Source organism: Trachinotus anak, unplaced genomic scaffold (assembly GCF_046630095.1).
Source record: "Trachinotus anak isolate AG129_WGS33_773 ecotype Australia unplaced genomic scaffold, CSIRO_AGI_Tana_v1 ptg000013l, whole genome shotgun sequence".
NCBI lineage: Eukaryota > Metazoa > Chordata > Actinopteri > Carangiformes > Carangidae > Trachinotus > Trachinotus anak.
In genome coordinates this window covers 17,683,098-17,697,325 of record NW_027273864.1, presented here as the reverse complement: position 1 = coordinate 17,697,325, position 14,228 = coordinate 17,683,098, and the positions used below count along the sequence as shown (strand labels likewise).

The window sequence follows — 14,228 nt, the reverse complement described above, 5'->3', positions numbered from 1 at the left end:
TGTATTATGATCTCTTGTATCCTAATACACTATTAAATTAGATTAGATGTGTATATGAAATAACTCATACCTTAACTCTGAACCTTAATAAAAAGCAGGTCAAGTTAAATGTATCATATTAAGTACGTATATGAGTAGATATAGATACGCTTAATTCTTGCTTAAATCTTAAATTCTTTGTGCACTTTGTGTTATTTTGAGAAACTGAGAGGATCCAAATGGGAAATAAATCATACTTGCATGCTAACATTATTAGGTCATGCACATTTCACTACACCGGTGAAAATAAATGATAATGGAGACTCAGTTTCCATTACAGGCCAGAGGGAGGCAGTATCGTCTTGCAACTCAACCCCTTTCCTGATACAGACACAAGTCAAGTCTCACTGAAATCAAATGAGACTTGGTAATGAATGAAAGTCAAAAATACCTGTGTCACTAAATATTAAAGTTGGAATCTTTTTCACTCTATTTTTGCTCCCATTTGCAGAGTTGTCTCATGTTGTCTGTGTGTGCGTCTGTTTGATTGCATTCCCAGTGGGGTGTATCAGTATATTCAGAGTCATCTCTATGCTCACAGTATTTATATCCCCCACTATCCTTCCTGTCCTCCCACGGCGCAGGAAAATGATCTTCACTTGAAAGACCATCTGCAAATACCATCCAGGGCACTGTAACGTTCCCAATATAACCCCACTGCACACAGCCAGCTGAGGGGTGCAGTCAGCGGCCTCAGTCTGAGCTGATAGTGAAGCGACAGACATCCACGGTGTTCTCTCTGGGTTGTGTTTTCTTCACATGTTTGGGTGAAAGATGATGAAAGGGGAAGATTCAGAGGAAGTAGAGATTGACTTGGGGGACTCCAGTGACCTTGAAGAGTTTGACAATGGGGCAGAACCTCAGACGCTGTGGAGGGCCCCTCCTTCTCTGGAAGAAGAGGAAAACATTCATACTTCTACCCTGGTGGAAATCAGTGATACCAAGCCTCTGATTAATGTCAGAGACCCCCGAGGTATCAATGACTGCCTAAAGGTATTGTATTCTTGTGCAGTAACTCTAATGAACTCTGTTGCATGGAGCATTTGATTAAAAAAAACGCACACAGCCTTTGGCTTGTAGAAGCAAGAAGCTGCTTGGCTTATTGCACTGCCCTCCAGTGGTCATCATTTATGTGGTGAAAGTGAATTAATCCCAGCAGGAGCATGACCTAACAGTTCACCTGTCTAGCATCAGCACCACTTTTCTTCCTGTGTCCCCAGGTGACGTTTGAGGATGTGATTGCTGAGCCAGTTTCAGTGCGCAGTGGGGACAGAGTGTGGATCTGGAGCAACGCCCTGTTCGAGGTGTCCCGGGTTTGGATCTACAGGATAGTCACAGTGCTTCTGGCCATTCCCATGTCAGTTATCTCCGGTCTCCTCTTTGCAATCCTCAGTTGCTTCCACATCTGGTAGGTTTATATCCCTCTGCCTCTCACGTGCTAACGACCTGCTCTCATTTAACCACACAGATAATTTGTGTTTAATTTGGCCATGTTTTCAGGTACTCATCTGAAATTTGTTCCTCCATCTCAACAAAATGGGGGTGAATGGAATATTGTTTGTGATCTCTGGAGCCCCAAAGTCTTCAATATTAGATAACAAATAAATAATTAAATGAATAATCACATCACCAAAGTTTTTTTTTTTATGAATAAATTATAGAGATAATTAAATAGTAGTAAATCTCATTTATCTTTTATGAAAATTAAACTCATTATGCAATAGTTTTTCCTATGTTCTTTATATATATTTCTTTTTCCAAATGCTTTTTTCCACAAGTCTGCTTTTATTTCATAATCCCATGGATTTATTACTCAGCATTAAATTAAAAGTAATGAGCCAGTAATGATGTTGATGCTATTCAGCTGTATTGGAAATCTGGACCCATACTAGGGACTGAAAGTCAGGATATCTCTAGACTCTGATGCACAATTTTTTACCATTATTCTTTCAGACTGTTTCTTATTAGTTCCCCAACTTCATTGAAGTACAATAATAAATCGCTGGAGAACTTTAGCTGGTTTTCAGTATCTGGAGGAATTGAGGGAAACACAATAGCAACAGAAGGACACATGGGTATGACAGGAAAAAAGGACTTTTGATTTAAGAAGACTGATTTGAAAAGCTATGGTAAAACAATAATGACTGAGAATTTTGATTCTTCTATAGAAGAGGGTGTGTTAAACGGGTGTGTATTCTGTGCTGCAGATGAAAGACTGTGGGTGGGGGAAAATTGGAAACTAAATGTACTTAGCTCATATCCCCGTTTGGCCCTAGGTTAAGAAATAGCAAAGCAATAACAGTATAAAATTTTGTATTAAAAAAAAAAAAGTTTGGAGGTTTGGCAGAAGAAAACAATTTTCCTAGTTCCTTGTTGACACAGATTTCTAAAGACTTAAATTAAATTAAAAGTAGCTGCATTACTCACACTGACTAAGAAAATATCTTTCTTTGTGTAATTGGGGTGGTTTTTGTGTCTCTTTCCATGACAGGATGGTTTCTCCCTGTATCAAGTGTATCCTTATGGGCATGCACTGGCTGCAGAGCCTTTGGAGCATTGTGCTGAGCGTCATTGTGCGCCCCTTCCTCACAAGTGCTGGGAGGTGCTGTGGAGGCTTCAGCATTCACCTGGCCAAAGAATGAGACTCACACATGAGAAGTACATCTTGGATTGTTCGTTGTGTGCGCAATTGCAACTGGTGGACTGAGCCCAAGTGGGCGGTGATATTTGATTCTTTAATACTTAATTCAATGTAAGATGATTATTAATACGTGTGTTCCACTGTTTTTTGTCTAACAGTATCTGCTGGTTCTTTTTAATGATTACACAAGGCTTGTGGCATTTTCAAAGAGCCACAAGGTTCTGACACAGCAAGAAAATAAGCTGATGCATCCGGTTTCAAGATTTCATCCTCAGTGTGGGAAATGAATTCAGTGAGACTGATAAGAAGATTACAGTTCTTAACAACAGTCACCAGTGTGATTAAGAAACTGAGCGTGTCAATAACTCATGTTACAGTGACTGATTTGAAGAAATTGAGAACGATGATAATGATTCTTTTTGTGAAGCAAACAGTACTTTTACTAATATCATAGTCACTGAATGATTTTTAGAATTCCAGGAGAATTTGTCATGCAAATTGATCTTTTTGTCATAATGTTTGATCTTGGTTTTACACTGTCTTACATTTTTAAACTGCAGTTTAGAGTTTAATTTCAAGTAGCAAAAATGTACAACTACTAGGATTTCATTTTAATTATAGAAGTTACAAACCTAGGAATATTTAGCTCTGTGGAAAAGAACTGCTTATATCTCCTGGGAGAAAATAGCAATGAAAAACACAAATTACATTTTTTTTCCTCTGTTTGAAACAAGATTAGCTCCAAACAGAAAACATGATTATTCTGTAAAATGAAGTGAAGGGCCAGTGGGAGGTAGAGGGTTTAATAATAGAGCATCCTATGAACATGTATATACTGTATATGAATTAAGACACCTCAGTATCTCTTTTAAATTATTATTGTGATTGAGACAGATATTTAAAACATTGTCTGTTACAATATAAATGCTATTGCATTGATAATATGAAGATCAGCAGGACAGGACATGTCCTGATTTGCAGGTTTATGCAATATAATTTTTATGCAACAGTTTTAAAGCTTGAAAACAAACATTTTTGCCAAGCTGTGCATTTCATAACTTGTATTTTATATAGTTTTATATAGGAAACACTTGAGTATTGCTTTTTCTGTAATTAATAAAACATCTTACATAATAATATCATGGATCATGCACTTATTAACAGCAAATTTGTCACAAAAATGAAATATAATGTAGATTTATATGTGTATGGCCACCCTACATTCGCAATGAAAAAATTGAATGTCTTCTCAAATGGGACACTGGCTATATATTCCTCAGTATGGCTCCTTCTCAGGGCAGTGTGAAATGCAACATGAGTCTGTTTCCCCTTTATGAAATGCTCTAAGTCACTGTGTGAGTTGTCACATTTGCACAAAAGAATGAACAACACTATCGTGTGTGTGTGTGCGTGTCCGTCCTTATACTTGTGGTACATGTGGTATGTCAGCAGTGCCTTCTGTATTTCTGACAGTTTGAGGTAGTCGTCACTGGCAGCTGCTTGCTGGCCTCCCAGGATTGCAATAACACTGAGTGGCTTTTTCCGCTAATACACTGCCACTCCCTGCCCTCTGAGGCTCTGACTGCAGCCAACACATCCGGCCTCTCATCATAGCTTCCCTTGCTTCTTTATCTCAGCTTCAGCCTCAGCCTGCAGCACAGTCAGTCAGAGGAGCGGGATAATGACTGACAGTGACTCCAGCCACGAGCAGATGATCAGGAGGGACAGCCACACCAGGGAGGTCGACCTCATCAACAGGGATCCCAAGCAAATCAATGAAGATGTGGTCAAGGTGCTTTTTTTTTTTTTTACTTTATTGATTTCTTTATTTTTTAATTTTATTTTTTCTTAGTTTATCATCACAGAAATGCATGAATGAAAACATGTAAGACATCAGCATGAATTTGTGATAGTTTGAGGCTAAACAAGCCTTAACAGTGTATATTATCTGGGGTGTGACAGGGTGGAGATGATTTATTTTTACAGTGAAATCCTCAATCATCATGCACAACTATTAAGCCTTTACTAAAATTTTTACATATTAAATGTTTTACTTTAAAAAAGGGCAAAGAGACCACTCTTTTTCTTTCTTGTTAACAAATGCTTTGGTTTATAGATCTACACAGTACACATGGGTTGATTTTATCTGGGGACTGATTTTAAGCCTTCTGTTAGGTAACTCAGAGGCTAAGGGGTCAGTTTCCACCCGTAAAGGGTCGCTTCACCTCAATCACAGAGCAACATATTTTCCCCATCCACACAGGTTTGTTTTTATTTGCAGAAGGTTTAAGATATCTGCTGCTGACACTTCTGCTAACACGCCACACTATGAGCAGATTTCATCTTGATATGAATATTATCATCTTTTTGTGCTTGAACCCTCGTGGTAAGTTCTGTGCATGTGGACTGTACTGTGCAGGGAGACACCTGCCTGGAGAAAGTGGAAAATCACCAAACACAGTATATAAATGAATTCTCTCCGTGTGCTTTAGGTGAACTTTGAAGATGTGATCGCAGAGCCTGTCGGCACACACAGCCTGGACGGTGTGTGGAAAGCCAGCTACACCACCTTCACAGTGTCGAAGTACTGTTGTTATCGCTGTCTGACAGCCGTCTTGGGCATTCCTCTGTCACTGCTCTGGGGCCTCCTGTTTGCTTGTCTGTCATTCTGCCACATCTGGGCTGTTGTGCCCTGTATTAAGAGCTGTGTGATTGAGTCCCAGTGTCTGAGCCGATTATACTCACAGGTCATACACACCTTTATTGGGCCATTCTTTGAGGCGATGGGGAAGATGTACAGCGGCGTGAAAGTGGTTTTACGCAAAGAGACATAAGTGCTTTATTCAGGCATGAAGACCAAGTTCTGATCATTTCTCAGAAAAAAAAGTTGCAGGCTTGATAGTTGTCATTGCTGTTTAAATCTTAAAATTGTTTAACTATGAATTTCACTCTTTTTCTAATCCTATGCTGAAGTCAGCCCAAACTTTAAATAAATAATGCTTTAAGTACAAAAAGAAAAGTTTCATTCCACTAGGATGATAGTAATCACTCCCACATTTCTTGATAGAAAAAGAAATCATCAGTATATTCGATGAATTAAATTTTGTGGCACTCAATGAAACTGTATGTGAATGTGAGTTCCCCTCCTTCACCTTAAAACTACTCCATGTGGGTATTGCTGTCAACCAAAATGCTTTCTTTGACAACTTACCAAGTTATTTAACATTGAAAAAAATTGTAAATCACACACATTAAGTTGAGAATGCACATTATATGACCAGTTATCAGATGGCCTCGAATCCTGTGGCCAAAGAGACTTGTTGGAATAATCAGTTGTTGCCACAAGAGGGAAGCATTATTCTAGTTTGATCCCAATTAGTGAGAAATGGAGTTGATAAAAATGATGGCGCACACATATGAGGTGCAATGGAAACTATTTACAAAGTGAATTTTATGTTATATCAAAAAGGACAAACACTGTTTGATTTATAATACAAGGGAGTCTGCTGAAAATATTGAAACCAGTCTCCTTGATGTGAAATGCATCCTTGTGGATTCAGCTTTGTTGATGATTTTTGGTTGTGTTGTTACAGTGGAGATCATTGCATTAAGTCACGTTACTTATGCATATCAACACTGTGATTCAACCACTCACGCTGGACTATAAAATGTGTGTACGCAAAGTAAACGACTGTTTAAAGGGTAAACAGTCATTACAGTAATTGGATGAGTGCTCATTTGCACAGAGCAACCACATCTTAAAATGCAGTTGAGCATTTTAGAATGTCCTTGTGCAATTTTGATGTAATTATTGTGATAATTATTTGTCTCTTAAAATCAAGCCAGGACAACAACTTCAGGAACAAGACTTCGAGATTCAAGACTGAAGGACAGAAGTATGTGAACAACTTTCCAAATGCTCATGGTTGTTTATACAGAAAAGCAAGAGCACAAATCTTGAAATGTGAAAGCCTTCAGTATAAGAGAGAAACACTGTATATATAAGGAAAGTAATGTTTTGGGAAGCCAAGGGCACACATCCTTAGAAATTTAAAGTGGTGCCAGATGTGACGGACACATTTTTGACACAATGACATTTTGTTCTGCTCTGGTTATCACATGGTGCAGTGTATTGTTTGGAAAGGAGGTTTATATTGTCTCAGTCAGTTTAAAACACCTGAAAACAAACATGTTGAAATGGCCACCGCAGAGCCGCAGCAGATAATTAAATGTCTGAAAGTGGGAACTGCATGCTTGTCACATTACTTGACTACAAGAAGCATGGCAGATGGCTTTCAGCCGGCTTTTCAGTGTCCTGGGCCCCCTGTGCTGGACGTGTGCGTGAGGCTCCGCTGGCTGCTGGTGTCCTTGATGACGTAAGTGGAGGAGTTGCTCTTGTGCCTGCAGTGTCGATCACAGCCGCAGGAGGAGTCTTTCAGGTGCTGTCTACAGCAGCAGAAGAAGCACTGCATCAGGTCGTGGAACAGGTGACCAGCGAAGAACATGTAGATCCAGGGGTTGCAACAGCTGTTGAGACTGGCCAACAACATGGCGATGATGAAGGCCATGTCTAGGGAGAGAAACAGAGAAGAACATGGGGCTGATATCACTGGCTGCACTCTAACAGTGTTAAATAAAGGAAACTATGCATCTGAGTGGTTGGGAGTGGGAACCATTTTTAAGCTTATTCCAAACTGAAAACAAAGAAAACATCCAAAGGAGTCTGTTGATATTTTACAGTTTTCCTTTTGTTAACAAATCCCATGAAAAATGTAAGAAGTTTGTCTTTTCATGATTTTCCACAATGATAAAAAAATAAATTGTAGAATACAGCCAGCCTTGTCCTTTTAAAGAAGCGCTGTTAGTGACCTGCAGTCTGTCAGGGGTGGACCTTAAGGATTTCTAAAAATGCATGCTGGGATGGGCTCCAGCCCCCTGCTACTCAGAATAGACTAAGCAGTTTAGAAAAGGAGTGGATGAGTGGATCTCTAAAAAAGTAGCAGGCTTTTTTCCAGGCCAGAAAGATGTAATCCTCTGGCAGGCTGAAGTCAAACTCAGTGCTTTTGTGAGTGTGCGCGTGTGTTTGGTCTTTCAAACAGCTCTTCTAAGTTTGTTTAGTCATTGCTAGCACCATGGCTCTAGGGATGGTGATGTAGGTGCCACTTTGGTTCAGACTCATATATATATATAAAGAAATATTGGATGGTTTACAATGAAACTATGTTGGGATATTGATAGTTGCCAGATGATTTATTCTATTTACTTTGGTGATCACCTGACCTTTCTTCTAGCACCACCACAGACACTTCTGTTTTTCACTGAAATATTTCACCAACTATTGGATGGATTGTCATGGAATTTTTCATCTAATACCATCATCAGGTCAAAATTTCAGCTTGTCCTACAGGCAGAAGTAGCCACATTCCCATCAGCCCCAACTGAACTTTGTGTTTATTGCTAATAAGCACATGTTAGCTAAGCTGTAGAGTCTTGTTAAGAATGTATTCATCCTCATTGTAACTCTTTTCCAGAGAATAAGAAATGTTAAGAAGCAGCTAGAACCCACATGGTCAGTTGTGTTAATTAATCTACATTTCTTCATGTGAAATTCAAGATAAGACGGGTGGATTTGGACTCTCCATTTCATTTTCCATGAATTAGTCTCTCTGCAAGGCAGCTGCACTTACTGCATATTGCACATTATTTATTGAGAAATATATGAGCTGGCATGCTGAAACATTTCAGACAACCCCAGAAACATTTAGAATTATATAAAAAGGTTTGATGGATGTCGCACTAATAGGATTTTAAGTTGCTTGACACAAATATGATAAATGGCTTCAATTGCAGGGGGCTGCCCTGAGTGGAAACATACACCTCATTTTCTCATTAATTCAGCTGATTAAATTTCCAATTGGTGAAGCCTCAGAGCTCAGTGAAGAAGTACACCATTTGAACAGTGGAAAGTGGAAGACTTCCAAGTTTTTTTCCCCTTAACCTAATGGGGTGAGAGAGATTTAGTGCATGTTGTCTTCTTCACTCCTCAAGTCAGAATGCTGACCTCTTCTGTTCATGCTGTTCTGACTCCCTATAGTTCTTTTCTTTATTCCGGGAGGTGCCAACCAAATGTCCCGTCATAGTTATGACAGTTATTCAACAGATAAGTCAAACAGCCTGTCCAGATTATTTGGTGCAGGGAGTCTTGCCCGTGGGGAACACAGTCCTCTTAAAGCGAAATACCACAAAGTAACAACGTTCAAACCTCTTCTTTCTTTCTGTCACACTTCACTTTGACTTATAGTGCACACACCACTTCCTAGGCTGTCTGAAATGAAAGAAAAACATTACGCTTGGCTCCTTTTCTGTAATATCATGATGTATAGCACTGCTCTTTTGAGATTGAAGTTGGAAAAAGGAAAAAGGAGGAAATGTTGACAACAAGAATAAGGACTTTGATAATACTGCCATCAATTATTTTTTTGAAAGCACACATTATATCAAAGATAATTCTGAAGCTAAAAAGTTAAACAAACATTGTATAAGTGCACAAGGCTCCCGCTTAGTTCAGATTCTGCTCCATTGTCAGTGGATCCTCTGCAGGTTGGACAATGTGATGATATGACTGAAGTTCAGGGTTTTTACATTGTGGCATTAGATCAAAGAGAGTGCAGTAAGTCATGAGCAGAGAGTCAGTGAAATCTGAATTATCCTTACATTCGCTCTGAAGTTTGGACACTTTTTTGAAAAGTTTTCTTTGAAATCTAGGGGTTGTCAACATGGATTTCACCTATAACAGCTAATTTATATTCAATCTACCAATCCACCTTTCCTGAAACTGCTCCAATTCCTAAAGATATACAAAGATATTTCAGACTGATTGCATCTGTTCTTCTCCCCTCGCTCTTCTTCTTTGTCCCGTGCACATGTGCAAACCATACAACTGTTGCTTCTTAGTCAGTTCAGTTATTTGCTCTTATAATTTTCTTTATTTTATATTGAATGTGTATTGTTTAATGTACTGTGCAAATCAGTAACCTCGTAATTACTGTCAGTAACAAATGATCAGTGCAACAATCATCTGTGCTGTATTATAGTGTTGTTGTCCAACAACTTCAGATTTTGTGATTTTGATTTTTTTAAGATAAACTGGAATTTTTTTTGTTTTTTTCTCAGTTGATAAAATTCAAAATCTTAAGCTGAATAAGCCGATAAAAAGCCCATTGTGTTATCTGAAAAAAGTATTGTCACAAAGCTGAAAGTGGGGCTTCTTCAGATCATAAAAAGTTAACATTTTGGAGATACATGGTTTTTAAAGGACAGCAATGAGGCGTTCACTATTTCACTGTTTCGGTAACAGCCTACAAAATATAATGGTGGAGTCCATCCATCTAACTATATGGGGGCCCCTATTACAACATACACTCGAGGTCTGTAGTGTAGTGTAGTGTAGTGTAGTGTAATGTAGTGTAGTGTAGTGTAGTGTAGTGTAGTGTAGTGTAGTGTAGTGTACACACATTCTTGGCTTTAATTGTGTTTATTTCCTCTTTTGTACAAAACTGCTCGGAAGAGGCCTAAAACAGGAAGATGATTAACTCAGTCTGGCCTATTTAAGACATAGGCTGAATGCTCTGAATGAACACTTGTGCAATTTTACCCAGATGACACCACTTTAAAGGGTATGGAGCATATCTGTCATGCTGCTCTTGTCCCCTTTAAAGTCAAGAGATAGGAGGGGTAAATCTGAACAAACTATGCAGTTAAATGGAAATTACATAAACCACCACTGGGAGCAGAGAGAGAAACTCTTTGATGTCCTGGTACATTTACTCTCCCAGTGGCTCTGAGGCCTTTTTTCTGAACTGATAACCACTGTAAATGACACCCCATTCATCTGTGTTCACTCTGGGGAAGTCTGGAGTTAAACACCACTGTGTTGTCTTGGAAGTCAAGTGGATTGCTTATGCGTTCCCAGACATATTGTATGGTGGGAGAATTGCCTTTGTATGTATGAAACACTTTGTGCTGAATTATTGTTGTAGAACAACTGATCTTGTTGTACTTCACAGGCTTTATATGGACAATAAATTCAGATCAGGTCAGAAGTGACGCTCTGCTCTCACCCTATAAAAGCAGGGTGCTAAGAGGTGATTAATATTCTTGATAATCAACAATGTCATTTATTGAGGTAAATAACTGCTTTTGGTGAAGGCATACGAGCTTCATATCAGGATTATAAATCGAACTGCATAGTGCTGTGCTAAAGAAAAAACAAGGACTCTGGATGTGGCTTTACCTTCTCTTGGTGCAGCTGGATCCCACGCAGACCACATCTGGACAAAGAAGAAAGGAGTCCAGCAGATAATGTAGGCAAGGACCACTACAAATGTCATTTTCACTGTTCGGATCTTTGCTTTTGAAATCAGCCTCACGCTGCTCACACGGGCGAGCGGATGAGCGGCTTTGGGGGCCCTCGGAGTCAGAGCCAGGAAGTGCTCCCTCTTGGTTTTTAAATTGAAATTCTGCCATATTTTAAAACAAATCAAACCATAGCAGATGCTTAAAATTGCCACTGGGAAAATGTAAATGCTGAGACTCATCCATGTGATGTATGCTTTGGCGCCCCACGGCTGTACAAAGTCCCCCCAGCAGTCATACACACCGTTCCCGACCTCCCGTAAAGAAAATATATACGCTTGAGGAGTGCTGAATATCAGGCTGAGCATCCAAGAGGCGATCACGCAGAAGCGATCCTTCCTCTTGTGCACGGAGCGAAGTGGTCGGCAGATTGCTAAGCACCTGTCGACGGACATCAGGACAAGCATGTAGGTGGACGCGAACATACCCACGACCTGGAGGTATTTGACCAACCTGCACAGCAGATCCGGCCCGTAGAAGCGGAACGTGATATCCCAAATAAGTTGCGGTAAGACCTGAAAGACTGCTACGACAAGGTCAGCGATGCTCAGGTGCTTCATGAAGTAGTACATCCGAGACTGACTGTGCTTGGTGGTGTGGATAGCCCACAGGACGCACAGGTTACCGGTCAGAGCGAGCAGCAGCACCAGGACCAGGACGGTAACTTCCACTTTGGCCACTTCTTCGTTTCGTTTCAAAGGGTTCACTGTGGTGTTCCCTACATGGCTTTCATTTCCAAGACTTGAGTTGCTCCATGAAACATTCTGCGCCCAGCTATCCTGCTCGCGTAAAAGCTCCTCCATTGTGCGTAAAAGCACCACTTTGGCGCAGACAGCGGTCACATCACAGACCCAGATTCAGGACCGCCATCCAGTGTACGTCTGTATCTGTCCTGCGCGATGCCCTGCCAGGTCACTCCGTGAAAGTTGGTTATGTGAATCGCTTTTATTATAAATCACGGGAGAATCCAAAAGTCTCTCGTCTGTAGGGAAACAAAAGAGTCACCTCTTTTATTTTATCGACTGGAAACACATCTCAAGCCTTTGAAATATTCTTCAAACTTAAAAAAAAAAAAAATATGACCACGTAACCATATCAAGGGATTTTGTCCAAACGAAGCTTACCTTTAAAGCGAATCTTATTTTGGGACCTCGGAGCACTGCAGTCCTCATCACTGCGTCCAGTTTGATGTCTGGTTTGCTGGAGCTCTGTATCCTACCAATGTCAGTAACCCCCCCTCCCCTCGTCTTATTTTCCTCTGAAGGAAGCTGTTGCGTATGAGCAGACTCTTTCTTTCTCTCCCTCTCTCTCTCCCTGTCCCTGTACATTGACCTCAGTTTTTTGTGCTTTTTTAAAATCAAATCTCCCTTAACGACATTTACGTTATGTTATCTTATATTGCTTAGTTCTGAGTCAATGCTTTTAGCAACTACATTATTTGAAAATCCTTTGTTTGAACCATTAAGAAGAAAACCACTCCACTCTGTTCTATAGCGCCAAAGAGGTCACTTGTTTTCAAAGGAAGCCACCAAATATGGGAAAAAAGATGTTATCTGGAGCTGGAAGAGCTTTGGTTCAATATGATTACATCTGAGACTGTGCTGTTAGCTGGTACTTCATGCTCAGGCTCAATCACAGATGGTTGCAGGTGAAGTCAAAAAAGCATAATTTAAGTGTGACAGGGCAGTAATTCAATACAGTTTCACATCAAACAAGCTGATGTGAGTGATCAGAATATTTTAACAGAACCGTACAAAACAGCTGTAAAAACCCTAACCCTAATTCCACAGGGCCACGTTAGTTTCTGAAATTACTCCCTTGAGGTCATGAAGGAAGGATTCCTACATACTAACCCCCAATAATCTCACTTTTCTTTTTAGGTCACAGCAAAAGATAATCAAAATGATTCATTTTGAGCCATGGTCCAAAGTGTTCTATACTTTCATGCGGCAGTTTGAATGAATGAAGCACTCAAAAGTTTGTCATGTTGTTCATATAATCTCTATAACATTTTCCTGACTCGATATATTTCTCAAATACACTCATGTGTAATATTGATAATCATTACCAATATTACTTAATAAAATATCAATTGGATCATTTGTAATAAGGATTTATTAAGATGGATTCAGTTATTATACTGATTATTTTCTTTAGTCACAAAAAGGAATAAAGTCAATTTTGCTTCACCTTGTGCAGAATGAATTATTGCTCTGAAAACAAAATCGTGACCATTTATTTGACACATTCAGAGTCAAAATCAGAAAAAAAACAACAACAAAAAAAAACCTTTTATGATCCCCACAGGGAAATGTTTTGTTACAATCACACAGCACACAGTCAGGGTGGGGGTAAAATGAAAGTAGCCTAAGTGAATAGGAAAATGTACAAATACAAATTTGCAAAAGGTGATGTGTGAATGTAGAATCTCCAGGCCTCATTTAACAGCTGCAGGTGCTGTAATGTTCGACCTTTGTTCAGCTGAATAGCCCTTATGTCTTGTTGAATGTGTGCTAACAATCAAATGACGACAAATGGGTCACTTTTTTACTGTGCTATTTACATACATGATTTTGCTGCTGGCAACCAACAATTGACCTACAGCAGTGATGTGAAACACTCACATGATCCTGAAAGAAAGTAACAGGCTATATTTCCAGTCCTGGTTTTTACATAGAATAAATCTACTTGATCAATACTATGATCATTAATAATTATAACTAATTTAAATAGTTTAACTTTGCTCATGCAAAGCTCCTCCCCAGTGGAAGGAATTTGAATACCTGATAAAGTCAGTTTTGACTGGTTACACAAACATAATTTCAAAAAGTGTTTTGTATGCAAATATAGGGAATTATTATCATTTTCAATTACGTGGCACATGATGATTAAGTGTGTGTATACACCGATCAGCCACAACATTAAAACTGATAACGTAGGTTTAATGCTGTGCGTGATCTGTGTATGCACCCTACAGATTATAGTATTTATTTGTTTATTCAGAAATGAGGGTTCCTGGTGACCTGCTGTTTACTGCTGGAGTCAAGAAGCTTCAGGAGGAACGAGCTGAGATGGCTTCAGCACCCACAGTATATGAGTTACGGGAGGCTCCCGGATATGTGAGTGATCCAGG

General features: G+C 39.5%; 3 protein-coding genes across 3 annotated transcripts; 2 read left to right on the top strand and 1 right to left on the bottom strand.

Moving 5' to 3' along the window:
- Positions 1–715: 715 nt before the first annotated feature.
- cav4a (caveolin 4a) lies at positions 716–3,817 on the top strand. Its single transcript, XM_071494790.1, has 3 exons — positions 716–1,032; positions 1,260–1,447; positions 2,531–3,817. The coding sequence occupies exons 1-3, from the start codon at positions 814–816 to the stop codon at positions 2,679–2,681; spliced, it is 558 nt and encodes a 185-aa protein (XP_071350891.1). The 5' UTR covers positions 716–813; the 3' UTR covers positions 2,682–3,817.
- Positions 3,818–4,342: 525 nt separating this feature from the next.
- Positions 4,343–5,514, top strand: LOC139630933 (caveolin-3-like). The gene is made up of 2 exons (XM_071494791.1): positions 4,343–4,472; positions 5,173–5,514. The coding sequence occupies exons 1-2, from the start codon at positions 4,362–4,364 to the stop codon at positions 5,512–5,514; spliced, it is 453 nt and encodes a 150-aa protein (XP_071350892.1). The 5' UTR covers positions 4,343–4,361.
- Positions 5,515–6,971: 1,457 nt separating this feature from the next.
- oxtrb (oxytocin receptor b) lies at positions 6,972–12,458 on the bottom strand. Its single transcript, XM_071494789.1, has 3 exons — positions 12,220–12,458; positions 10,974–12,077; positions 6,972–7,250 (listed from the first exon to the last, which is right to left on the bottom strand). The coding sequence occupies exons 2-3, from the start codon at positions 11,896–11,898 to the stop codon at positions 6,988–6,990; spliced, it is 1,188 nt and encodes a 395-aa protein (XP_071350890.1). The 5' UTR covers positions 11,899–12,077; positions 12,220–12,458; the 3' UTR covers positions 6,972–6,987.
- Positions 12,459–14,228: the final 1,770 nt, after the last annotated feature.